The 27,102-nt window shown below is 46.4% G+C and overlaps 1 protein-coding gene across 9 annotated transcripts in view; it reads right to left on the bottom strand.

Annotated features, from left to right (window-relative positions):
* TMEM40 (transmembrane protein 40) overlaps positions 1 to 27,102 on the bottom strand; it is an 85,736-nt gene that overhangs the window by 18,684 nt on the left and 39,950 nt on the right. For 2 of the 9 annotated variants that reach the window (XM_086697388.1, XM_086697395.1), the window contains exons 2-12: positions 16,855 to 16,935; positions 16,053 to 16,196; positions 12,660 to 12,749; positions 11,019 to 11,072; positions 8,572 to 8,607; positions 8,173 to 8,205; positions 7,736 to 7,783; positions 3,983 to 4,054; positions 3,820 to 3,894; positions 3,259 to 3,321; positions 173 to 1,505 (exon numbers count right to left, since the gene is read on the bottom strand). In XM_086697388.1, the coding sequence (XP_086553514.1) occupies positions 1,450 to 1,505; positions 3,259 to 3,321; positions 3,820 to 3,894; positions 3,983 to 4,054; positions 7,736 to 7,783; positions 8,173 to 8,205; positions 8,572 to 8,607; positions 11,019 to 11,072; positions 12,660 to 12,749; positions 16,053 to 16,196; positions 16,855 to 16,927 (744 nt within the window). In that variant the 5' untranslated portion in view covers positions 16,928 to 16,935 and the 3' untranslated portion in view covers positions 173 to 1,449. Of the gene's footprint in view, positions 1 to 172; positions 1,506 to 2,296; positions 2,457 to 3,258; positions 3,322 to 3,819; positions 3,895 to 3,982; positions 4,055 to 7,735; positions 7,784 to 8,172; positions 8,206 to 8,571; positions 8,608 to 11,018; positions 11,073 to 12,659; positions 12,750 to 16,052; positions 16,197 to 16,854; positions 16,936 to 27,102 lie in introns of those variants that run through there. The other 7 variants (XM_086697394.1, XM_086697396.1, XM_086697389.1 and 4 more) reach the window with 6 other exon arrangements.

Here is a 27,102-nt window from a genome sequence, read left to right as displayed (position 1 = left end):
TTCTTCTGAAATAATGCCTTAAGCTTCATTGAGAGAGGTGTCTTAGAACACGAGTAGAAAAAAAAGGATGTACAAGTCCTCAGGAATTTAATTCTCTAGTTTCATGGTTTCCCAAAGAAGATTTTTTACCAAACCACAGTGATTTGAGGAAAAAGGGCATTTTCATACAGTACCATTTTCATAAAGCACCATTTATTCATTTAAAACCTTATTTTGCTTCTGATGATAATTTCCCTGCTTTTTTGGTGTAAAACTATTGTTTCTTTCACAAAATGATGTTGAAAGTTGATGTTTTTTGTTGTTTTTATTATCCTCAGTTATCAAGGGAGAGTTGGCAGCCCTCTTCCAACTTTTTATTTTAGTTAATTATTTTTTTTAAGATTTTCCTTTTTTTTTTTTTAAATGTTTTTATTTATTTTTGAGACAGAGAGAGACAGAGCATGAGCAGGGGAGGGTCAAAGAGAGAGGGAGACACAAAATCTGAAGCAGACTCCCGGCTCTGAGCTGTCAGCACAGAGCCCAACGCGGGGCTTGAACTCACAGACTGTGAGATCATGACCTGAGCTGAAGTCAGACGCTTAACCGACGGAGCCACCCAGGCGCCCCAGATTCTCTTTTTTTTAAAGATTGTTTTTAATGTTTATTTTTGAGAGAGAGAGAGGGAGAGAGAGAGAGAGATAGGGAGAGAGAGAGGGGGGGGGGAGACAGCAAGTGGGGGAGAGGCAGTGAGAGAAGAGGACAGAGGATCCAAAATGGGCTCTGTGCTGACAGCAGAGAGCCGGATGCAGGGCTCAAATTCATGAACCATGAGATCGTGACCTGACCCGAAATTAAGAGTCACACACTTAACCGACTGATCCACCCAGGCACCCCTAAAGGTTTTATTTCTAAGTAATCTCTACACCCAACACAGGGCTAGAACTCACAACCCTAAGATCAAGAGTCCCACACTCCCCGGACTGAGCCAGCCAGGCGCCCCCCTCCTGTCACTTCGTAAAAAATATTCTCTAACTTTGAGAAATCCCAAAGTTTGGGAAACACTGGGAAAAACTGCAGCAGCCTCAGGGCTGCTGTGCCTGGGGTGGGGGCCGAGACTAGCCACACTTTGTAAGGAAGCTCAGAGTAAGGAGAACACAGGCTTGGGTTCGAATCACGGCTCCGCCACTTACTGTAGGAACTCGAACAAGTTACTAAACCTCTTTGAGTCTCTGTTTCGCCATCTGCAAAACGAGGATGATTGACACCTCTCAAAGCTGCTATGAGAATTAAACCAGATAACATATGTGACTGTACCTGGGCCATCAAAAACACTTGAGAAAATATCCTCCAAGAGTCTGTGAGCTCAGTGAAGGTCCCACTTTCCTCTTCTGCAAGTTGAAGAGTTCTCATTTCTTCGGTCGTTCTTTATTTTCTCACTCTGGTTTCTGCTGGGTGTTCTCTAGCTTGTCACTATTGCTCTTGACATGCGAATCCAGATCTGAATACATGCTGTTGGTGTGGACTAGCTGTGTAAAGTAGGATCTGCTGTCACCTCCTTCAATCTAGACTCTGTACCTCCATTTACGAAACCCAAGTTTGCAACAGATTTTTGTGTATGTGTGCTCCTATTTTACTGCTTTGGTATTTGTTGGGCTTAGAGTACCTAACAGCCCCAGATCTTTTCATAGGAATGTTTGTAAAACCCTGTTTCTGAACTTGTGCCATCGAGGGACTTTACATTTATTCCCTTTTACACCTTATCCAGTAGACAAGGTGCCCTCCCCAACTAGATGGGGTCAAAGGAGACTCCCAGTGTGTTCTCATGCTCAAGAAACCTGAAGGAACATTTAGCTGATTCTTTTTAGTCCAGGGAAGAAAATGTTTATTTGAATCTTGATGGAATCCAAGGCAGCGGGGCTAGTGCTAGGTGATGGGGCTGAGACAAGGTGCTGTGGCTTTAGTCCCTAACATCTCACCTGTATCAGGTTCACCTGGGGGCCTGGCATGATGGTTCCCTGCCTTATGTCAGTGGGCTGTCTGTCTTTCCTTGTTGATTCAAAAGATGAAGAGCCCACCCGGATGCCCTAGGGACTCTAGAGAAATCTGAAGCCCACACAGATTACAGCTTGTAGGGCCCAGGGGTCTCCTACTGTCTCCTGAGAGCAGTGACATCCTAGAATCCTCCTGCTTGATCCAGGTAACTTGGAGGACATAGGCCTGGCACCTTCCCTCTGCATGTCATCCTGGCAGCTGGACTGCATGCCAGTGCTGCCCGAATGATACTTAGGCCTGGGCCGGTGCCAACGTTCAGACTACATGGAAGGAAAAGAGCTCTCTTTATTGCTCTAGCCTAGCCCGCCCACGTGTCTCCCAGAACGTGGCTCTGTCCTTGTGCACTCGGGAGACGCAGTGGCCATCATGGTGGGGCTCAGCCTGGCTGTCGGCCCTGCCTCGGCCTCAGTCGGTCTTCCTGAACCCTGGAAAGCAAAGCCCGCAGGATAGCCTGGGATTCTGAAGGCGGCAAGGCCTCATTTCTACCATCACCCCCAGATGCCCAAATATCTCTCACAGTTGGGATAATGCAGTCACCCTAGAAGGCACAGGTTTCCAGGAATTAAATGGGTTACAGAAGACAGATATCCCCGGTGCAGAGACACACAGCCCCCTGGTCTCTCAGTTTTAAGATGTGATGGTAAGCAAAGAGCTGCTTGTCAGGAAGAAGAAAGAAAGAGAAAAGAAAGAAAGAAAGAAAGAAAGAAAGAAAGAAAGAAAGAAAGAAAGAAAGAAAGAAAGGGGATCTCCTTTAACCCAGCCCAGCCACACTAGCTGTGTGATCTCGCCAAGTCACTCTACCTCTCTGGGCCTCAGGTTCCTCATCAGTCAAGTGCAACATGACTGAAGTACGCCCAGTAGGGAAATAACATCATGGTGAAGATAGTGTTTGGTTTAGTGTAAAGTTCTCTGAGAAAGGAGAAATGTCCAGATGCCCTTCACTTTTCTACTGTAGTCCACCCTTCAGGTGTTTTGCTTCCATTCCTCCCACAGTTTGCACAACACACTTGCACAGTGGGTATTATTACACCCACGGCCCGGTGGAGGAAACTGAGGCTAAAAGACAATCCTGGGCCCCAGAGCTGGTAGATCGGCAGAGGCAGGACTTGAACCCCGGTCCCTGACTCCAGGCCCTGTGCTGTTGTTTCCTGTATGCTAAGCCTTATTTGCAACCAAAGACCCTGATCTGGAGGAAGGAGGTGAACATATGAAGAATGTAAACATTACCCATCAGCCTAAGCTTCTGAAGGAGGGGGATGAAGCCGTGTAGGACGCTGTGGATCCGGTACACTGCTCACAAACAAAGAGAAAGGAACGTGAGCTTTGTGCCCCAGCAAGGGACGCAGGGTCAGCCCTCACCTACCCTCGGACAAAGGCCTACCCCACACAAACAAGGATTAATGGTGGAATTTCAGGCAGCAGGTTAAGCTTAGATAATAGTACCGGAGTTATTAGTATTAAAAACAATGACCTCAAACAGCAATAACAGTGCCAGGAAACTCGGTGGATTCAGTACCCAACTCCACGAACTGCCTTGTTTTCCATATCTGGCTAATTCTGTTTGTTTGCCACTTTAAACTGTTTTTGTTGCATTTTTGTGGAGCTGCCCATTTTTTCCATGAGGTTTTGCCAATGACCTCACATTGACCTTGAAAGTGGTCAGGAAGAAAACACGAGCATAAGGAAATCTTTAAAAAATGTTTAGGTTGTGGCTTTCTGGCCCTTGGTGAGCATCCGTGGCAGTCCAGCCACCACCCTAAAGAGTCTCTGGGGGCTGGGGGGACTTACCCAGCCCAAAGTAGATGCCAACGGTCTCCAGGGAGGCGAAGGTGAGTAGGCCAACCCCAAGGGACATGAACCAGTCTGCAAGGGCAGCGAGGAAGAGAATGGTCAGCCTGCAGGTCTGGTCCCTCCTATCCCCCCACCCTGTCCCTGTTCCCATGGCCCTCACCTGCATAATAGTGATAACACACCAGCAAGGTCCCAATGGCAAAGCAGAGCAGGACAAAATGGAAAAACTCATCTGTAAAGGCAGAGGTGGATATTACTATTTGCTTCTTTCTCTTTCTCTTTTTTATAGTTACTAAAAGTATTCTTGTCTCTGCTCCAAAGTGACTTTAGTCAGAGATGTGGCTCCTGACCAGCCCAACTAAAACAGCACCCCAAATCCCACTCCTTTCCAGGCTTTATCTCATTTTATTATTTTTCTAACACTGACACCACTCAACTTGTTATATTTTTATTTCCACACTTATTCTCAAAAAAAAAAAAAACAAAGAATTGGGGCGCCTGGGTGGCGCAGTCGGTTAAGCGTCCGACTTCAGCCAGGTCACGATCTCGCGGTCCGTGAGTTCGAGCCCCGTGTCAGGCTCTGGGCTGATGGCTCGGAGCCTGGAGCCTGTTTCCGATTCTGTGTCTCCCTCTCTCTCTGCCCCTCCCCCGTTCATGCTCTGTCTCTCTCTGTCCCAAAAATAAATAAAAACGTTGAAAAAAAAATTAAAAAAAAAAACAACAAAGAATAAATACAAAATAGATTTATTTTGTCTGTCCTCCTCAGTAGGATGCTGGGGCAGGGATTTTGCTCAGAGAATAAAGCACTGCCAGGCATATAGAGCTGCCATACTGTATTTGTCAAATGAGTATTAAATGCAATTGTAAAAAAATGCATTTTTTTACAAAATTTTATAAAATTCCCCTCCTTAAAAGCAAGCAGTAATTGTGAAAGCCTTTCCAGGCATATATATATATATATATATATATATATATATATATATATATATACATATTTTAAAAAACCAAACCAGGGAAGTATCACAATACCAGATTTTAAGATATACTACAAAGCTGTAGTAATCAAAACAGTGTGGAATTAGCATAAAAATAGACACATAGATCAGTGGAACAGAACAGAGAGTCCAAAAATAAAGCCATGCTTTTCTGGTCAATTAATCTTCAACAAAGGAGGCAAGAATATGCAATGGAAAAAAGACGGTCTCTTTAACAAATGGTGTTGGGGAAACTGGACAGCAAAGGAATAAAACTGGATCACTTTCTTACATCATACACAAAAGTAAATTCAAAATCGATTAAAGACCTAAATGTGAGACAGGAAACCATAAAATCCCCAGAAGAAAACATAGACAGTAATTTCTTTGACATCAGCCATAGCAGCTTCTTTAGAGATAGGTCTCCTGAGGCAAGAGACCCAAAGGCAAAATTAAACAAATGAGGTTATACCAAAATAAAAACTTCTGCACAGTGAAGGAAACCATCAACAAAACAAAAAGGCAACATAGTGAATGGGAGAAGATATTTGCAAATGACATATCTGATAAGGGGTTGGTATCCAAAATATACAAAGGACTCACACAACTCAACACCGACAACAATCGTCTTCATCATCATCATCGTCATTATCATTATCATCATCATCCAATTAAAAAATGGATAGAAGACATGAACAGACGTTTTTCTGAAGAAAGCATCCAAATGGCCAACAGACACCATGAAAGGATGCTCAATATCACTAATCGTCAGGGAAATGCAAATGGAAACCACAATGAGATTTCACTTTACACCTGTCAGAATAGCTAAAGTAAAAGAGACAAGAAATAAAAAGTGTTGGCGAAGATGTGGAGAAAAAGGAACCCTCGTGTACTGTTGGTGGGAATGCAAACTGGTGCAGCCTCTGTAGAAAACCAATACGGGGTTTCTTAAAAAAATTAAAAATAGAATTACCATACAATCCAGTAATTCCACTACTGGGTATTTACTCAAAGAAAAAGAAAACACTAATTCAAATAGATATATATATGCACCCTGATGTTTATAGCAGCATTGCCTACAATAGCCAAATTATAGAAGCAGCCCGAGTATCCATTGAGAGTTGAGTGGATATGCGTGTTACTCAGCCAAGGACCTGAATGGACTTAGAGGGAATGATGCTAGGTGAAATAAGTCAGTCAGAGAAAGACAAATACCATATGATTTCACTCATATGTGGAATTTAAGGAACAAAACAAACATATAAACAAAGAAAAACAAAAAAACAGACCCTTAAATACAGAGGACAAACTGATGGTTACTAGAGGGCAGGTGGGGGGGAGTGGCAGGGGATAAGTAAAATACGTGAAGGAGATTGAGAGCACACTTATTGTGATGAGCAATGAGAAATGTATAGAATTGTTGAATCATTATATTGTACATCCGAAACTAATACAACACCGTGTATTAACTATACTTGATTTTTTTAAAAAAGCAGGACCAATTTGTACACCTGCTGCTCTATCATTTGCTTTCTTCATCTCATGGATAGATTAGGACCATCTTTCCATCTTAGAACATAATAGATCTGCCCTGTTCTTTTTGACGGCTGCACAGTGTTCCCAATTTAGTTAACTGGTCCCTCATTGATAAACCTAGAAGTGTTTTTTGCTGTTACCACTGATGCTGCACAAACATCACTACACATGAATCTGTGCACGTGTTTCTGTGGGCCCGATGCCCAGAAGTGAAATTGCAGGCTTGGAGGGTTCTCCTAGCTAACACAGATGTGGAGAGGAGCCAAGACTAGGGTCTGGGCCTTGGGCAGGTGTTCAGGTGTGCTCTGGAGTGAGGCCTCCCTGCGCTTTGCCAGGCACTGGGGACAGAACACAGGGCCCTGGACTCGGTCAGGGGGCCGTGATGAGAGGAGGCTCTGCTGTCTGTGTCCGAAGGACAATGACAATGACAGGGTGGCATTAAAGACACAGGGGTTCCAAACTAAGACCATGCTCTAGGAAGGAGAGCGGAAAGGGGAATCACCTTCTTGCTTTCGGGTATAATGCCTGTCCTGCACTTTGGGAATCTCAGTGTTATTCCCGTGAGGCACATTTCATAGCCCAGGAAAGTTCTAAAGCCCTGGTTCCTTTAGCTGGACAGAGACAGAGTCAGGGGCTCACACCCAGGTGTCCTACACCCTAAAGGTGGCCTTTTGCAACAACCCTAAATGTTTTAAGGACAACTTCCATTTGTTTAATCAAACACGTTGGTCTCACATCCCTTTCTCATCCTTCTCCCTAAAGCCCTCACAGATTCCAGGCTTAGAGCAAAGGAATTCCTTCCAGTTCTTATCACTCCTTCTCTAGAGTCTAGGCTAATCTAACCTCAGGGTTTCCTTGCCCCCTCTAGTTCCTTATCATGACCAGAGGCCTGGGGGGCATTTATCATCCCCTTGACTCCATGTATAGCAGCAAGAGCACAGGACCAGGGTTCAAGTCTAGGTTGTGCTACTGGCTAGCTGAAAGCCCACACGCCATCCTTGAGTCTTAGCTTCCACATCTGCACAATGGGAGTCATTATACCACCTTCTTGCCATGATTCTAAGCTGAGGTGTTTGCAAACACCACACATGACAGAGGTGGGCTGTGATCGCTGTTTTTCTAGGCCACCAGTGGACTTTCTAACCATAGAAATCTGGACCAGGCAGACAGGTAGAAATAGCTTTGGGACACGAAATTCCTTACCATCTTTTTTTTTTTTTTTTAATTTTTTTTGAGGGGGAGGAGGGGCAAAGAGAGAGGAAGAGAGAGAATTCCAAGCAAGCTCTGTACTGTCAGCACAAAGCACAACGCAGGGCTCAGTCCCACGAACCATGAGATCATGACCTAAGCCAAGATCAAGATTCAGACGCCCAACTGACTGAGCCACCCAGGCACCCACTTACCATCTTTCTTTATATTCAGTCTTCTTAACTGAGAGGCTTCCACTTCTCCTTAGGAACAAGAGAGAGATGAGTGTTTACTTTGAAGAGGGGTGCCAGGTAGGGTTTTCTCTTCTCTGCCTCACTCAGACCGGCTCTCCTGGGTTCCTCTTCCTGGGTCAGAGGGCACTCACCACAGGGCCAATCAGGGCAAAGCTGTGAAGGTGGGGTGTGTCTGTCCTTGGGAGCCCCACAGACCCCTTCCTCTCTACCCAACCTGAGTCTACATTCTGTTTCCTTTCTCCTGAGCTTGGAGAGCCCTTCCCAGAATCAAGGTGACACTCTGGCTGGTGATGTAGTCCCTGCTTGACTGACCCACCCTCTCAGGCTGTCTGGTCCTGCCCTAACCCCCCCGGAATGGAGGCCACCTCCCCCTCTCCTCTTGGAGTTTGTGCATTTACCACTTGCTGGGTCAGAGCCTCTCCTTCGGAGTCCTGGAAATCAGAAACTCAACATTAATGCCAGGCTAGCTTGGTCCCTTAACAGGTGCCTCCACCCTAGCAGAGGAAGTAGGTCACCTCTGAAAATCCCAAGTCAAATTCTCCAGCCCCCAAGGGATCTTTCTATCTATTGATTGCTGACTGAAATCCCATTGCCTCTTGCCTAAAGCCCCTTTCTAATCTGCACTGGGCCCCTGCCTGACTGAGCCCAGGTCAGAGCCCCGGGTCCACAAGTGGTTTTGGAGTCCCCAACTCACACCCAGGAACCCTGATAGCAGCTGGCTCTCTCAGGGGAAACAAAACGCCCAGACCTGTTCATCATCAGCACTGACAATCCCTATCCCCTAACTGGACACTCACCTGATTCTCCAGAGGGCACCACCTCTCCGGAGACACCTACACAGAAGGAAAATCAGCGATCACATATCCATTATCCTCTGGGTGGGGAGCAGTTATACTGTGGGGCAGATGGATCTCATTCAGAGACTTTCCATTTGATCTGAGTGGGCCAAGAGGTGACTGGAGCAGGCTGGAGGGCTATTCCATCTCGAGGGGCAACTACCCACCAGCCACCAAAAGCCACTGTAGAAAGGCCTGTCCAGTGTTACAGGTCATCCAATTTCCCACAAGAGGGCAGAAATCCAGGTTTTACATCAACTTTTTTTTTTTTATTTTAATAGAGAGAGAGAGAGAGAGAGAGAGCGCACACTGGAGGTGCAAAGAGAGAGAATCCCAAGCAGGCTCCACACTGTCAGCACAGAGCCCGATGCAGGGCTGGAACGAACTCACGAACCATGAGATCATGACATGAGCCGAAACCAAGAGACAGACGCTCAACCGGCTGAGCCACCCAGGTGCCCCTACATTAACTTCTTGATTATAGAAAAGGTGGGCACCTCTTGTATTCCACTGAATCAAAGACATCCTTTGTGAGAAATGACATTATTTTCTATATTTCTATGTAAGGAAAACCACTGCCAATTTTAATTGTAAGTTGCCAGCAATTTTCAGATGCATCCTGACCTTAGAGATATCTAAATGTGAAAAAGTAGGAGTTGTATAATTGATGAAATGTAATAATAATAATAATAATAATAATAATAATAATAATAATAGTAACACTCCTTGAGCCAGATAAAACACATCTGCACACATGTGGGCATCAGTTTGCAACCTCTGCCTGTTCATGACTACACAGATGCAGATGACGACACCTAGCCATGTGGCCCAGCCCCACCAGGCCCTGAGTTCATGGGAACCAAGCTGGGCTGCACATTGGTAACTCTGGTCCCACACCCTGCTGAGTGTTGAACTCCTTGTCTGGGCGGCTGAGGCTGATTTGAGCCCTCTGTACTTGTCCCGAGCTGCTGCCTCCCCAATTAATCTGGTTTAGGGTGGCCTACCCACCCCATTCATCCTGATTCTTGGTGCTTATTCTAGTTCCTGGGGACCTCTCTCCCAGCCTGTCAAATCCTTTCCCTCAAGGGCAGGGAGAACCCCTTGTAGCATCCCCACCCCCCCTCCAACAGGTAGTCACCACACCTGTACACTTCCCATTCTTCATTGGGTCAGCCTCAGGACACGAACATCAGAAGAGGGCACTCAGCACACAACAATAAACATGCTGAACTGTTTTTATGCAAATAGGTCTTTATGTTGATATGCAAATAGGAAACATCATCTGCAGGTGACCTGAGGGGTCAATACTGAGGGTACGGAGAACATACCGAGAACAGTATGAATTAATGAGACTCTAGGAGTGTAATTTACTTAGAATCTCCTAGGTCTTGGGGGGAAAAAGTAATTCACAAATTCACAAACCGTGGTGATATCTACCTTTCAGTGAATATGAACTACTTTTATGATGAGAAAAAAACATTTTTAAATATATGTAAATGTAACTGTTTCTCTCTCTTTCATTTTACACCCAGTGAAACCATTCCCACAGTACTTCAGTAATTAAAAACATTTTCCTAAACCAAGTAATACTTGGCTTTGTGAAAGAGAAAGAATGAGAGAAAGAAAGAAAGAAAGAAAGAAAGAAAGAAAGAAAGAAAGAAAGAAAGAGTTCAGGCAAGCAAATAAAACAGTATTAACTATTTACCCACAATGCTACCACCCAGAGGAAGACACCGGTAATATCTTGATGCAGAAATTAAAATATTCTGTTTACCTTTCTTAGAATTATTATCTAACACCTTATTATCAGGTGTTAGGAGACTATGTAGATTATAGAAATGTTGGATTAAACAAAGTTAAACAGGTTTTCATTTTCGTATCTGCAGTACACATTTGTTAGGCTTTTTTGGCAAACTGGCTCATTCCTACAAATTGCCCCCATTGCATCAAAGTGCTACCAAGCAAAGTGCCATGTTTACAACTCCTTGCTGTAATAACCACTATGTCGAGATGATTATTCCATGAAGTATTTAGAGATCAGATCCTTAATTTTCCCATGCATGTGTACATAGCCCACTATTCCAAGATAGTGCGTGCTAATCATGTTCTATTTCGCTGGTTGGAAAGCTCAGGCCCAGAAAGATTGGCAGACTTATCTAGGTCGCCCTGCAAGTCAAGATTATAGTTCAGAAGAGAATCCGGGGCAGTCTCCCCATGGTAGAAAATGCTTGTCCCCATCCCCATCCGCCAATGTTCTAACCATTCATCTGGCCATATTTCCTATATTTTCCTAGCACTTTTCAGCCCATTGAAACACCCTCGTGATCTTGTTTCTGTCCCACAAAGTCCAGAGAGCTCACGTCTCTGTGTAGTTCCCTTTTCTCCAAGACCACTGGACAATGACTTACCTCCATAGAGCTGAAGCTCGTCCTTCAAAAGGTCAGGCTCCTCATGCACAGCACCTGAATGGAAACATCCTTTTAGCCAGCTCTTCCCAGTCACAGTATCCCAGGACAGCTTCCATCTCCCACACATCTGAAGTCTTAAAAAGTAACATAAGCCTTGTTTGTGTTGGGGTGAGCCTGGCAGTCTTTAAGAGGCAAGACAGCCTTCACAAGTACTTTCCCTTTATGCTGTCTGACTCCCCCCACACGCTCAGAGGTGACTGTGGTCAGCTTCGTGGACCTGGGTCTGAGAGGTCCTGAGGATCTGAGAGGACCTGAGCCTCCTTCAAAATCAATAGTCAGAGTTGCCATTTATTGAGCACTTACTATGTACCAACACGAACTTAGATATTTATATTTAACATTTTGTTAGAACCCTGGGGTGACTGAGTGGCTCAGTCAGTTAAACATCCAACTCTTGATTTCCACGCAGGTCATGATCTCACAGTTCATGAGATCCAACCCTGCCTTGAGCTCTGTGCTGACGGTGTGGGGCCTGATTGGGGTTCTCTCCCTGCCCCTTCCCTGCTTGTGTGCTCTCTCAAAATAAAAACCTAAACTTAAAAAAAAATATTTTGTTAGATCCTTATGGAAATCCAATGAAGAAGGTATGAGTATCTCTTCTTCCCCCATTTTATGGGTAAGGGAACTGAGGGTCCCAAAGTTAAATTATTCCCTGAAGGTCACACGGCCAGTAAGTGGCAATTCCAGGGTTCAAACCCAGATCTGTCACCAAAACCTGCAATCATAATCACTTTTATCTTCAGAAATAGAGCCCAGAACTCAACTCTAGCTTCCTGGGCAGCATTTATTAAACATCTCCCAAGTTCTGTGTGCCAGATTCTGTACTAGGCATTAATACAGACTCTTCGCCTCATGCTCTTTTCTTCCCACAACCCACTTAGGCCAAAATGTATTTAAATTTTTTATTTTTGCAAAAGTTTTCTTCTGGTTGTTAAAATAGAACACGTTCACTGTATAATTTTTATAGCCAAAAAAGCAAAAGCCAAAAATCACCCACAATTTAACCATCCAGAGATATCCAGAGATAACCACTCCTGACACTTTGCTATTTTTCCTTCCAGTCTTATTTATGGCCACGTATGTGTGAATTTTTACAGAGTATATATGAGATCAAACCAGTCATATAATTTGGCATCTTTCTTGGTCACTTCAGAGATGTATGAAGAACAGAACTGTAGCCAGGGAAGGGTGTATTTTGCTGTCGTTGGACACGAGGCTGCTTGCCATTGGTGCCTTACTATAAACATGGCTGTGAGGAACATCTTTAAAAAAATTTTTTTTAAGCATTTATTCATTTTTCAGAGTAAGAGAGACAGAGCATGAGTGGGGGAGGGGCAGAGAGAGAGGGAGACACAGAATCAGAAGCAGGCTCCAGGCCCTGAGCTGTCAGCCCAGAGCCCAATGCGGGGCTTGAACTCATGGACAGCAAGATCATGACCTGAGCTGAAGTCAGACACTCAACCGACTGAGCCACCCAGGCACCCTGTGAAGAACATCTTCACGCAGGTATGCTCATTCCCACTGAGAAACTCAATCAGGAGCTGGGTGGGCAAAGGAGAAATGGCAAGGCTTATCGCCTACCAGGTGAGCTGTCCCTGGGGGGGTGTCCAGCCCCCTGGCTCTGCCGACGTTTTCCGGTTACTCTGGGGTGCTGGTCCTCATCACTGCTCCCTGCAAGGAACAAACACAAACTCTAGGAGAACCTCAGCCTGGCATGAGCCTGAAATACATTCGTTCTGATGTTTGTTCTCAGAATTTAGCTTATATGAGGAGTGTGGTCTGGAGGAAAGAGCACTGTTTGGGGGGGGAGGGGCGGTGGTGAGGGAGGAGTAGGAGATCAGCCACAAACTTTCTGTGTGACCTTGGACAACTCATTTAATATTTCCACTGTTGCTTTCATGAAGATAAGATGAGGTCACCTGAGGCATCCTATGATAAGCACAGGGGCTGTGTCATCTCTGTGTCCCCACATCATCTTTGCTCCCACTGGGAAGGCCCTTCCCATTTGTCTCCTTTATCTTGAAGATTAAGGAGTAGGAAGGCTTTTCTAACTGCCCCAGTTCACGCTCATCGTCGCCCTCCCTCATCTGGGTTACGATCGCATCAGCTATCTGTGCTTGACACAGTGGGCATGAGGGCCAGCGGTGATGGTGTTCGTCTCTCCAACCATCTTGAACTCCTGAAGGACAAGGCCTGGGTCCCTACTGTTCTAAGGGTGCCCAGCCGGGAGGAGGAGCTTGATCAAGACTTGAAGAATGACAGAGTTGTTAGCACTTGGACCAGTCAGTGTTGCAGGAATTCAGGCCTGGGAGCCAGGAGTTCCTGGCTTCAGGTCCAGAGGACTCCCTTTTCCTGAGGATGACCGAATGGCTCTGGCAGCGTGAATGTCCCTCAGTGTGCTTGCGGAGCTCCTGCTTAATCGTGGATAAATTTTAAATTTCCAGGAAGCTAGATTAACTGTGTTTTAAAATCAGTGCATATGTGATGTCAGCTAGGTACAGAGGAAAAGGCATCAGGAAGTACATCAAGATTACAACAGCAGGGGTGATTGGGTGGCTCAGTTGATTGAGCTTCCAACTCTTGGTTTTGGCTCAGCTCATGAGCTCAGGGTCCTAAGAATGAGCGCTGCGTCTGGCTCCGCGTTGAGCATGGAGCCTGCTTGAGATTCTTTCTCTCCCCCTCTCTCTGCTCCTCTTTCTCTCTCTAAAAAATAAATTAAATTAAGAAAAAAAAGATTGCAACGGCAGTATTTATCTCAGAAGATGGGATTTTGGTTAGCTTCTATTTTCTTCTTTTCTGTATTTTATAAATATTAACCAATGTAAAAAAAACTTTTTCATTGCGTTTTGCAAAATATAAAACAATACAGAAAATGAAACAAAACATTATTCCAAATTCTATCGGCCAGGGACAACGTCCCTCAACATGAAAAATGAACATTATTTTAGCTTTCTCTATGATGTATTCAAAATATGTAATTTTTTGTAAAAGGTATTGTAGTATTAAATGCTTTCTAAAATGAGGACAATTTTTATATGTGCTTTCTAATTAGATTATTTAAAAAAGTAATCCTGGCAGAAAGAGTCACAGTTTGCTGCTACTTGGTACCCCAGTATCCATCCCAGAGCCTGGCACATGTTGGTGCTTAACAAATATTTACTGAATAAATGTAAGGAAACACAGTAATATATGTTCAGTGATTATCTCTGGGTGACAGAGCACAGGGTGATTTTCTTCTTCTTTCTACTTCCTTATATGCTCCACATTTTTACAGTGTTTCTATGTGCAATCTTGCACAATAAAAAGTTTTAATTAAAAAGCAACAGGATGCATTAAAAAAGATATATAGGGAGAGGAGTACTGGCTGCTGGACTATGAGTTAGGGTCCCCAGTATGGAGGAAGGCTGAGGATACAGTGAAGTGCCAGCCAGGCTTGGGGTCGAAAGGGCTAATGGTCACCAGCAAAGCCCAAAGCATGGGCAGGGTGTGAGTTCTAGCAGCAGACCAGCCTTTGTGGATCAGAGATCAGAATCCCGATATCAGCATGTCTCTGTGTTTCTGTGTTTCTTTTCTTGTTGCTTTTTCCTTAGTGTTCAGTTTTGCTAATCACAGGCAGTCCCATGTGTGCTGCAGAGACCTGAGGGAAGGGGCTTATGGTCACACTTGGGGGAGGACATTTGTAGGGGAGCAGCACCCCCAAGGGTCAACCTGAATGGGAAGACAGAATGTCACCTCCCACCCAGGGAGGAGAAAAAAAAAAGGACAAGCAAGAGCCCTCTAATACCGGGAAACTCTTCTTCCAGGGCTAAACCTAATCGGGGATGGGCGTGTATATCCATTCTTGATTCTCGAACAATAAGGGTTTGAACTGTCTGGGTCTACTTACATGCAGATTTTTTTTAAGTTTTTTTTTTTTTAATTTAATTATTTTGAAGAAGACAGAAACAGTGCAGTGGGGGAGGGGCAGAAAGAGATGGAGAGAGAATCCCAAGCAGGCTCCACACTGCCAGCACAGAGCCCGATGTGGGGCTCGACATGAAACCCAGAGATCATGACCTGAGCCAAAACCAAGAGTTGGATGCTTAACCGACTGAACCACCCAGGCGCCCCTGTAAGCAGATTTTTTACCTCACTGCGTTATAAATGTATTTTCTCTTCCTTTTCCTACTTTTTTTTTTAATTTTAGATATTTAAATATTTATTTATTTATTTAGAGCACACAGGTCGGGGAGGGGCAGAGAGAAAGGGAGAAGAGAGAATCCCAAGCAGGCTCCGGCTGACAGCACAGAGCCCAGCATGGAGCTCGATCTCACAAACTGCGAGATCATGACCTGAGTCAAAATGAAGAGTCTGATGCTTAACCATCTGAGCCACTCAGGCACTCCAGGGGATAATCTTAACAGTTTTTTTTTTTTTTGGAGCTGTTACCAAGTGCAAGGTGCTAAGACTTTAGATGTGTAAAGAATGTAATCCTCCCCACAATTCCATGAGGTAGTAGCTTTTGCTATCATCCCCAGTTTATAGATGAGGGCCCCAAGGCACATTGGGTTTAGCAGTTTACCCGAAAGGACACATAGCTGGTGAGTGGCAAAGAAAGGGTTTGGACCTAGGCAGGCTGGTGCACTGAGTTCAACAGCAGAGTGCTCCTGAAAAGCCTAAAATTACTTTACATGAGACGTAGCCACTTGAGGGGCTTTCTGGGAAGCATGAAAATTAGCTGCAAAGATATCACAGAATAACAGAATACTCAGGATATGACAGCAAAAATTTTTAAACAGAGGACCAAATTGTCTGTGTGGTTAGTTATAACTGTGTACAAGTTGCATGTATCGACAGGTGGGGTCTGGAAGGGAATATGGAAAAATAGAGTTGAAGTATCAAGGCAGGAGATTATGGGGGATTGTTTTCTCATGTAAATGCTTTTCTTGAATAATATTACAAATATATATACATATGTACTAATCTTTGCTATACCTGAAGAAGAGGAGGATGACGAAGAGGAAGAGGAGGAGGAAGATGAAGAGGAGGAGGAGGAGGAAAAACACTTGTCTCTCTTGGGTTGTTCTTGAGGAAAGAATCCAGCTTCCCTGTCTTGCTTGTGGAGATCCGTCTCTCCATCTGGGAGGCACATATAGACAAGGATGAGTGTTTCTTGCCCTTCCTACCCCAGAGACCACCAAGACCTCCCCAGGTGTCTCCTTGGGCTTGGGGGCCAGGAATGGCTGGGATCTTTTCCCAAACATGTAGGGCCAGTGGAAGGTGCAGGAGATCAGAGTTCTCAGAAGCCTCAGGGGCTTTAGGAAGGCCCAAGGCATAAATTTCTCTGAATATGGAGACTAGAGAGGGGCTTTTCAGCCCCCATCCTGCCCAGAGGTCACTAGACTGTGTTGCCAATGTAGGATTCACTGTAAATTACAGGGCAGGTATGATCTGGTCAAGCGAACCCTCTCATCCCCCATTCTGGGGCCGAGCAGGACCATTCCCACCTTCTCAGGACTCTCCCCAGTGCGAGACCCTCTCCTAAGTCCCCAGAACCCCCTTGAGATTTGGGAAGCAACTGAGGGTCTGCAAAGCTAAAGAGTTCTAGGGGACAGACTGGACCAAGTGTGTGTGTGTGTGCATGTGTGTGTGTGTAAAACACTACTTCTCCAGAGGATTCAACTGTGACTTGAGCCACTGTGAAACATGAGCTAAGCAGAGCCTTCTGTTCCACCAGCACTGCTGGACTCTACCTCCCACGTGGCTTTGCCCAGAGGGTGAGAGGAGGCAAACATACAGTCCACATCTTCTGTTTCTCCAGGGACTCGACTGTGATCTTGAGTCTGGGAAGAAGGTCCTGAAGTCTCCATGGTTTTCCCTGGAAGAATAACAGTAAGTAATTAGAATAACAATAATAATTAATTTCACCTCAGTTAATCCCCTTAATGTGTAAACAGCTTGGCAAATAAAGAAGAAAAAGACAAACACCCAATATTCAAAAATACAAGAAAACAACTTATAAAAAAAGAATATACAATTAGGGAAATTTAAATAATGATCATCTTTTGATAATATTGGTAACTTATTTATTTTTTTAAAAAATAGACTTTAGTTGTTAGAGCAGTTTGAGGTTCACAGCACAATTGAGTGGATGGTACAGAGATAACCAACATGCCCCCTGGCCCCAAACATGTATTTTTAGGTGTGATATTTATTTACTTATTTTATTATTTAAAAAAAATTTTTTTAACATTTTATGTATTTTTGAGGCAGGGAGAGACAGAGCATGAACAGGGGAGAGTCAGAGAGAGGGAGACACAGAATCTGAAACAGGCTCCAGGCTCTGAGCTGTCAGCACAGAGCCCGACGCGGACGCGGGGCTCGAACTCACGGACTGAGAGATCATGACCTGAGCTAAAGTCGGCCGCTTAACGACTGAGCCACCCAGGCGCCCCTAGGTGTGATATTTATATTAAGGTTATATTGAGTTAAAGTGTCCTTAAATGTAAGGATAAATACTGAAATTTTTATGATAAAATTATATGATGTCTGGGACTTTCTTCAACATGATCTTATTGGGGGGTTGGAGGGTGTAGGTGGGAGTCCAAATAAACAAACACGACGAGTTAATAGTTATTGGAGCTCTATCAAAATATAAACTGTGGTTATCTCTGAGTGGTGATATAATGTATTTTTCGTTTCTTATTTTTACTTTACATTTTCTAAATTTTTAACAGTATTGCTTTTGTTGTAATAAAATAGCCAAGAATCTTTCCTTAGTTAAAAATGTAATATGCCAATATCAGAATAGTATATATCAGTGTATATCAGTACTTAAGCCCTTTTACAAAGGGCTTCTCTGAGCCTGATCACAAACCAAAGTCAGGTAGGAATTTGGCTTAATTGCTCCTCACATTTGGATTATAGTTTCTAGACAACAAAACTTCCCCAAATATTGTCTCCTTTGACTGTTACAATCACCCTTCAAGGTATTTTTATTACCCCTATCTTATAGAGGCACAGAACCCATATGAATACACCTCAAAACATTGGTCTGGGGCACAAAACTACTCAGAGGCCACTCTGGAGTCCGGCCCTGCTGGAATGCCTTTCCAGCATTTCCATGCATTTCCATGGAATTCCAGCATCCACGATTATGGTGACGGTAAGGGCAGGAAGCAGGCACTTGAAGGTGAAGAGCAAAGTTTGGAAATCTATCCCATCAGGACACTATACTCCGTACTTTCCTGAAATTCTGAGAGGGAGCTAGAGGTAACTCTGGAGGGTGGCTTTCAGGTGAACGTACAAGAAGGCCATAACTGTGGCCTTGGAAAATCCAAACGGCTGACCAGAGTCAGTTAGTGCTCTCGGTGGGGAAGATATATGGAGAAGGGCTCCCCTACAAAGCCTTTATTTTAGCTGGGCACATGGCCACCCAGCTACGGACTATGTTCCCAGCATCCCTTGAAGCTAAGTGTGGCCATTTGACTACATTCCTGCCAATGGAATGTGTGTGGATGTGATATGTGTGGTGGTGTGACAGTAACTGTTTAATGGCTCTCCAGGAGAAAAAGTACATACACATGCACACACACACACATTTGTTATAAGTTACTGATGTAAAAAATGCATAGCATACAGTTTACAAATAATAAAATATACAGTACTCTTTATTGCAAATCCCACACACCTGTAACTTCAGTGTGATTTGGAATTTCTTGCAAAACCTGCTATCAGTTTTTTATAAGTCCATCATCAGCAATAGTGTCAAAATCAAACTACTATAAGTTATTGATTACTATCAGTTTCAGCAAAAAAGTTGCTGACACGATTGATGAACGTGAATACTCCTAATGTAAATGTCAGCTGATATTTTCTTTCACATTAACGAGTAAGACAAAAGTGAAACAACCAAGGCATTCATTGTCACAGTTTGTCAGTGATATGAGCAACTTCTTTGCTGAATAGCATTAGTTTTCAAATTCCGGAAGACTATTTTCTCAACTTGTGCTATTTACAATGTAATGGCTATAGGTGCAACCCAGTTTTAGGTTGAATCTGCATTATTAGTGTTTTCTTGATCACTTTCTAACATTTAGACCATCAACAAAATGAACCATCAAGCTCTGATTTGTAGAGGTGACTATTTTCTGTGGTGTAAATGAAAGGGCAGGCCTACGCCGGCCGACTCCATCTTGTTCTGTGTCCTTCACCTTGACCACACCTCCTCCCCTTGAGTAACCCCCCCCCCCACCTGCCTAACAGGACTCGGACCCTTCCCCAGCCAATCGGCTGAGGCCATAGCCATTACCTCACCAACTGCCCCAGGCCCCAATAAAACCTTTGTCCTTTTGAAACTCGCTCTCTCTCCCTGGTATCTCACTGCTGCGTCGGTGCAGGTAGGGGATTGAGCTTGAGCTAGCTCGAATAAAGGCTCTTTTGCTTTTACATCGGACTCGGCTCCCTGGCGGTATTTGAGGATCACAAATTCTGGGCATAACATTTGGGGGCTCGTCCGGGATCCCCAAGACCCCCGAGGGACCCCCGACCCGGAGAGCCTGACTGGCCACGGTTAGTGTCTGTCTGTTTGTTCTGTCTTTTCTGCGTGAGCTCATTTCTGGAATTCTGGTAGTGCCCGACGCAGTCTAAGTGGACGCGCTGGAGGACCACGGGCCGGGAGTTTCAGAAGACATTCCGATTCTCCCTTCTGGAGGGACGTGGAATCCCCTCATCTGTTTTGGAGGGATGGGGAATCCCCTCAAAGGTCTGAGACGAGGCGGGTCGCTCCCGCTGGTTGGCGTGAGGCCGTCGTCTTTGGAGGGACATGGAATCCCCTCATCGGTTTTGGAGGGACGTGGAATCCCCTCAAAGGTCTGAGACGAGGCGGGTCGCTCCCGCTGGTTGGCGTGAGGCCGTCGTCTTTGGAGGGACATGGAATCCCCTCATCGGTTTTGGAGGGACGTGGAATCCCCTCAAAGGTCTAAGCTAGCTTTCAGTTTTGCTTCCATGGAGTTGGAAGACTTTCTAGGGGCCCTCTGTTTGTCTGTTTTTGTGTTTCTCTGTTTTGTTCTGTGGACTTACTGGACGGACGTTATGGGACAGACTCAGACTACCCCTCTACCCACCCTCTTGGCTTAAGCCCTTCCTAGCCCCGCTCCCTCTAGAGCCAAACCCATTCTTGCTTTGCAGGGGACAAAGAAGAAGAAAAGTCTTACCCAGCCTTCAGCACCCCTCTACCCTGTCCTACGGGGGGGTACTGAAGAAGAATTAATTTTTCCTCCCCCGTATAACCCCTCTAGGATGCCGGAAGAACACCATCCTCCCCCTCCGGGGGATGCAGATGCTGTTCCGAGAGCGGGAGTTGGAAACACTCCAGTGGGAAGCCCGCCCTTTACCAGACAAAGGGCTCAGAGGGAGCAATCCACCTCTGCCGCCGACTCCACTATTCTGCCCCTGCGAGCCACCGGACCCCCAGACTCGGAGGGGAATCAGCCCCATCACTATTGGCCTTTCGCCACTAGTGACCTCTACAATTGGAAAGCTCAGAATCCTAAGTTTTCCGAGAAACCAGCAGGGCTTATTGATTTATTAGACTCTGTTCTTTTTACCCATCAGCCCACGTGGGACGATTGCCAGCAGCTTTTGCAGGTCCTGTTCACGACTGAAGAAAGAGAAAGAATCCTCAATGGGGCCCGAAAACTAGTTCCAGGAACAGACGGGAATCCCACCACCAACCAGGCTCAGATAGATGCCTCCTTCCCCTTAACTCGGCCCCAGTGGGATTTCAACACGGGAGAAGGTAAGGAGAGGCTCCGGGTCTACCGCCAGACTCTAATGGGGGGTCTCTGAATGGCTGCTAGAAAGCCAACCAATTTGGCCAAGGTAGGAAATGTACAACAGGGAAAAGATGAATCTCCGGCTGCCTTTTTAGAACGGATCATGGAGGCATTCCGTACCTATACTCCCATGGATCCAGAGGCTCCGGAAAGCAAGGCAGCTGTTATCATGGCCTTTGTAAACCAATCAGCCATAGACATTAGGAGGAAATTACAGAAAATAGATAGACTAGGAGAAAAAAGTCTGCAGGACTTACTGGTGGTAGCCGAAAAGGTATATAATAACCGGGAGCCTCCTGAGGACAAGCAGGCTCGCGCCATGGCGGCTGCCAGCAGTAAGCAGACTCGAGACCTGGCCAGAATACTACTAGCTACCACTGCTGACTTCCCCGAGGAATGAGACCGCCGTCTCCAGCAGCTGGCAGACGATGCAAGAAAAGGTAAAATAACCACCAAGGGGGGGAAGCAGAGGCTGCAGAAGGATCAGTGAGCATACAGCAAGGAGATAGGGCATTCGGCCCAAGATTGTCCAAAAAGGGCCGGCGGGAAGGGAAGCAAGACTGATCGAGTAAAAGTCCTAGAGCTAGATGAACTAAGTGATTAGGGGAGTCGGGGTTCGGACCCTCTCCCCAAACCCAGGGTAACTCTTAAAGTGGAGGGGACCCCTATTGACTTCCTTGTCGACACCGGAGCACAACATTCGGTCCTCCGCACCCCACAAGGAAAACTAGCCAGCAAGAAGTCCTGGGTACAAGGGGCAACTGGTATGAGCCAGTATTCATGGACTACCCGAAGAACAGTAGATTTGGGAACGGGCCGGGTATCCCACTCCTTTATGGTAATACCAGAATGCCCCTACCCGCTGTTAGGACGGGACTTACTGACCAAGATTGGAGCTCAGATAACTTTCAGACAAGGGGGGCCTCAGGTCACCGATGGCAAGGGCCACCCCACCCAGGTCCTGACCATGAAACTGGAGGATGAATACCTCCTCCACCAGGAGGCGCTCCCGAGAGAGGATAATATAGACAGATGGCTACAAGAATTCCCCTCGGTTTGGGCAGAGACGGCGGGGATGGGACTAGCCGCTCACAGGACCCCAGTCCTGGTAGAGCTCAAGCCAGGAGAGAGTCCGGTAAGGATCAAACAATACCCCATGTCTCAGGAGGCCAGGAAGGGGATCCAGCCACACATCCGGAGACTACGAAGCCTAGGGGTACTAGTTCCTTGCCAGTCTGCCTGGAACAGCCCCCTACTGGCGGTCAAAAAGCCTCACACAAATGACTACCAACCGGTACAAGACCTCTGGGAAGTAAATAAGAGGGTCGCGGACATACACCCAACTATTCCCAACCCATATGCTCTTTTGAGCTCCTTGGCGCCCTCCAGGGTCTGGTATACTGTACTAGATTTAAAGGATGCCTTCTTCAGTCTGCCGCTGGCACCCCAGAGCCAACCCTTGTTCGCCTTCGAGTGGCATGATCCGGAGGAGGGCTACAGTGGGCAACTCACCTGGACACGGCTACCTCAGGGATTCAAAAATTCACCCACCATCTTTGACGAGACACTACACGAGGACCTGGGTAAGTACAGAAGGGAGCACCCTGGCCTCACCCTCCTACAGTACGTAGATGACATCCTGATTGCTGCCGACAAGGCCAAAAGACTGTGAGTGAGGGACCCAGGAACTGCTGCCTACCCTGGGGGCCTTAGGGTACTGGGCATCCGCAAAGAAGGCTCAGATATGCAGGGAGAGAGTAAGTTACCTGGGATATATCCTGGAGGGCGGACAGCGGCGGTTATCAGATGCCAGAAAAGAAACTGTCCTAAAGATCCCTACTCCCACCTCCCGAAGAGAAGTGAGGGAATTCCTAGGATCAGCCGGCTACTGCCGCCTCTGGGTTCCAGGTTTTGCTGAGATCGCCAGGCCCCTATATGAAGCTACCAAAGAGGGGAAAACATTTAAATGGGCTGAAAAAGAAGAAACTGCCTTTAATCAGTTAAAAAAAGGCCCTCCTAAGTGCCCCAGCCCTGGGCCTACCAGACATTACGAAGCCCTTCCACCTCTTTGTAGACGAACATAAGGGAATAGCAAAAGGGGTTCTAACTCAAGCCTTTAGCCCCTGGAACCGCCCAGTGGCTTACCTGTCTAAGAAACTAGACCCAGTGGCTGCCGGCTGGCCACCATGCCTAAGAATTATTGTGGCGACAGCACTCCTAGTCAAGGATGCAGACAAACTGACCCTAGGACAGGAGATCTGGATCACGACCCCACACGCCATTGAAGGGGTCCTGAAACAGCCTCTGGATAGATGGATGAGCAATACACGTATGACTCATTACCAGAGCTTCCTACTCAACCCTCCACGAGTGCGGTTCCACCCCAGTGCAGCCCTCAATCCTGCAACCCTGCTGCCCGACCCTGACCTAGGTGCTCCACTACATGACTGTGCGGGAATCCTGGAACAAGTACATGGATTCCAGACGGACCTGACCGACCGACCCCTCCCCGATGCCGAGGCTACTTGGTTCACTGATGGCAGCAGCTTTGTGCGAGACGGACACAGGTATGCGGGTGCAGTGGTGGTTACCGAAACGGACACCATATGGGCGGAGGCTCTACCCTCCGGAACGTCAGCCCAGCGAGCAGAGCTCATAGCCCACACCAAGGCGCTGATGCTGGGAGCTGGAAAACGGCTTAACATATACACAGACAGCTGTTATGCATTTGCCACAGCTCATATTCATGGGGCAATTTATCAGGAGAGGGGGTTACTGACCTGCTTACGGCCTTATGGCTTCCTGCCAAGCTAGCCATTATCCACTGCCAAGGGCACCAAAAAGCTGATAACCCAGTAGCTAGAGGTAATCGAAAGGCTGACCAGGCAGCCAAGGCAGTAGCCCTTACTCCAGTCCCCACCATGACCATACAACTACCGGACCCGGGAGACCCAGTTTTACCAGACCAGCCCAAATACTCCCAGGAGTTACAGCAGATCAAGAAACTCCCCATGGCCCAGGAGATAAAGGGATGGTGGTGCTCATGCTGCCAGACTGGCTCGGAGTCTCAATATTAGAGCACATGAATCGGTCTACTCACATGGGGGCCCGAAAATTAAAAGACTTAATCCGACATGCTGGAATCAAGATTCACCAACAGGACACCAAAATAGAGTAAGTTGTATCTGCCTGCAAGACCTGCCAACTCACCAACGCGAGAGCCACATCAAATAAAAAAGGAACCAGGCTCAGAGGCACCAGACCAGGAGCCCAATGGGAAGTCGACTTCACTGAAGTCAAACCAGGAAAGTATGGTTATAAATATCTTTTATTATTTACAGACACCTTCTCTGGCTGGGTGGAGGCATACCCAACCAAGCATGAAACGGCTCAGACGGTGGCTAAGAAGCTACTAGAAGACATCTTACCCAGGTATGGTTTTCCTGCCATGGTAGGATCAGACAATGGACCAGCTTTTATCTCGCAGGTAACACAGGCAGTAGCCAAGGCGGTGGGGGCAAACTGGAAATTACATTGTGCTTATAGGCCCCAGAGCTCAGGACAGGTAGAAAGAATGAATAGAACCCTAAAAGAGACCCTTACCAAATTAACCATGGAGACTGGCGGGGACTGGGTGACTCTCCTACCGGACGCCCTTTACTGGGTTAGAAACACTCCTTACACTCTGGGTTTTACTCCCTACGAGGCCACCCCTGTTATTCCCAGTCTTCGAGCTGAACTTATTGCTGAGTTTAAAGATCAAGAACTTTTTCTTTCCTTGAGAGGGCTCCAGAGGGCGCACAAGGACATTTGGCCGCGCCTCTGTGCCATCTACGAGGCTGGCCCGACCCCGACACCTCATCAGTACAGGCCAGGAGACTGGGTCTACGTCAAGAGGCACCACCGAGAGACCCTCGAGCTGCGCTGGAAGGGACCCTACATAGTGGTGTTGACAACCCCCACCGCTCTCAAAGTAGACGGCATCGCGACCTGGGTCCATCACACCCACGTTCGGCCAGCGGACCCCTCCTCCATCCGGAAGGACTTAGTCACGCGATGGGCCATCAGTCGGGACCAACACAACCCGCTCAAGCTCAAGCTACAGCACATTTGACCTACCTAATATTGGTAACTCTGTTAACTCTGCTTGTCATTGCTCATGCTGCCGGGAGTCCCCACGCCCCCCGAAACATCACCTGGCAGATCATAGACACCAGCTCGGGGACAATACTTAATCAGACCTCCCAGAGCCACCCCAGAGACACTTGCTTCCCAGAACTTTGCGTAAACCTCAAAACTCTGTTCCCCTTGTCACCATAAATGCAGCCGGTCCCATGATTGGGTCCCTAAGCTACATGACAAGGGGGGAATGAAAGGGCGGGCCTACGCCAGCCGACTCCATCTTGTTCTGTGTCCTTCACCTTGACCACACCTCCTCCCCTTGAGTGACCCCCCCCCCTCACCTGCCTAACAGGACTCGGACCCTTCCCCAGCCAATCGGCTGAGGCCATAGCCATTACCTCACCAACTGCTCCTAGGCCCCAATAAAACCTTTGTCCTTTTGAAACTCGCTCTCTCTCCCTGGTATCTCACTGCTGCCTCGGTGCAGGTAGGGGATTGAGCTTGAGCTAGCTCGAATAAAGGCTCTTTTGCTTTTACATCGGACTCGGCTCCCTGGCGGTATTTGGGGATCACGAATTCTGGGCATAACATAAATACTCCCACCATGACTGATTTCAAGCTACCAATATGAGGTCATGGAGTGCAGAGTCGGGAAGGGATGTACCATAGAACACATTATGTGGTGTTTCTACCCTATGAAAATCTACCTATGAAAATCTCAAGTGCCTAGGTAATAGCAGAAAGTAGTGAAATATATTAGGAAGTCATACATTTTCAGCACGTATTAACTTTGTTTTTTAATATACTTTAATTGTACATTTCTTTTTTTATTAAAACTTTTTATTCCTATTTTTTTTAATGTTTTTATTATTTATTTTGGACACAGAGAGAGAGAGAGAGAGAATGTGAACTGGGTAGGGGCAGAGAGAGAGGGAGATACAGAACCCGAAGCAGGCTCTAGGCTCTGAGCTGTCATCGCAGAGCCCAACACGGGGCTTGAACTCACAAACCATGAGATCATGACCTGAGCCGAAGTTGGCCATCTAACCAACTGAGCCACCCAGGTGCCCCTAAAACATTCTTTTTAAAAAATGTTTATTTTTGAGAGAGACTGAGAAGGAGAGCAAGTGGGGAAGGGGCAGACAAAGAGGGAGACAGAGGATCCAAAGCGGGCTCGGCGCTGACAGCAGAAAGCCTGATGCAGGCCTTGAACTCGTGAACAAAGAGATCATGACCTGAGCCGACATCGGATGCCCAAACAACTGAGCCACCCAGGTGCCCCTTAATTGTACATTTCTATAACTTAATAAAGGTTGGGCTTAATAATCAGCGTCCAAAGTTCCTAAAGATTTGACAATCTATGCTCACAGGTGATACAGTCTGGTGTCAGCTCCAGGCATACTTCTGCTTGCATTCTACTTCCTCTTTCCTGCTTTGTATATGCTGGAACTCAGACACTGGGTGGGGGTGGGGGGAAGTGAAACAATCTCCTTCATGCATAACAAACCAATACCCCAGGGAATTCCTGAGCAAGAAGTCAAAAGGAAATCTAAGCCTGGAAAGGCCTCATGCCCCAGAGCCACCAGCCCACCTGAACCTGCCTCTGATCAGCTATATGCACGGAAATAAACTTCCCTCTTATTTGAGCCTGTGATTTGGTCTATTTGTTACAGCAGCATTGCCTGTTGTGCAGGCTTCATTTGGAAGCCTCCCATATTTCTTCTCCCAGTTCAGAGTCTAAGCCCTCAACTTGGGGTAGATTCCCTACTCTCTGACCAGTTTAGACTAGGGTTACTAACCTCAACGCTCCTGACATTCAGTACCGATGATTCTTTGTATGTGCAAGGTGTTTAGCCTCCCGACTAGATGCCAGGAGCATCCCCCAACGAGTTGTTGTGATGGTCAAAAATGTCTCCAGATACTGCCCAATGTCCTCCGGGGGCAAAAGTCACTTGAGAATCTTGAGAATCACTTGTCTAGAGAATCTATTCTTTTTTAAAAATTTAATTGTGTTAAAATTTTTTGGGGCGCCTGGGTGGCTCAGTCGGTTAAGCGGCCGACTTCGGCTCAGGTCATGATCTCGTGGT

Source organism: Puma concolor, chromosome A2, assembly GCF_028749965.1.
Source record: "Puma concolor isolate L17-30 chromosome A2, mPumCon1.1.hap2, whole genome shotgun sequence".
In the NCBI taxonomy this organism is placed as follows: Eukaryota; Metazoa; Chordata; class Mammalia; order Carnivora; family Felidae; genus Puma; species Puma concolor.
The sequence above is the reverse complement of the archived record's forward strand: the minus strand, read 5'-3'. Positions and strand labels throughout refer to the sequence as shown.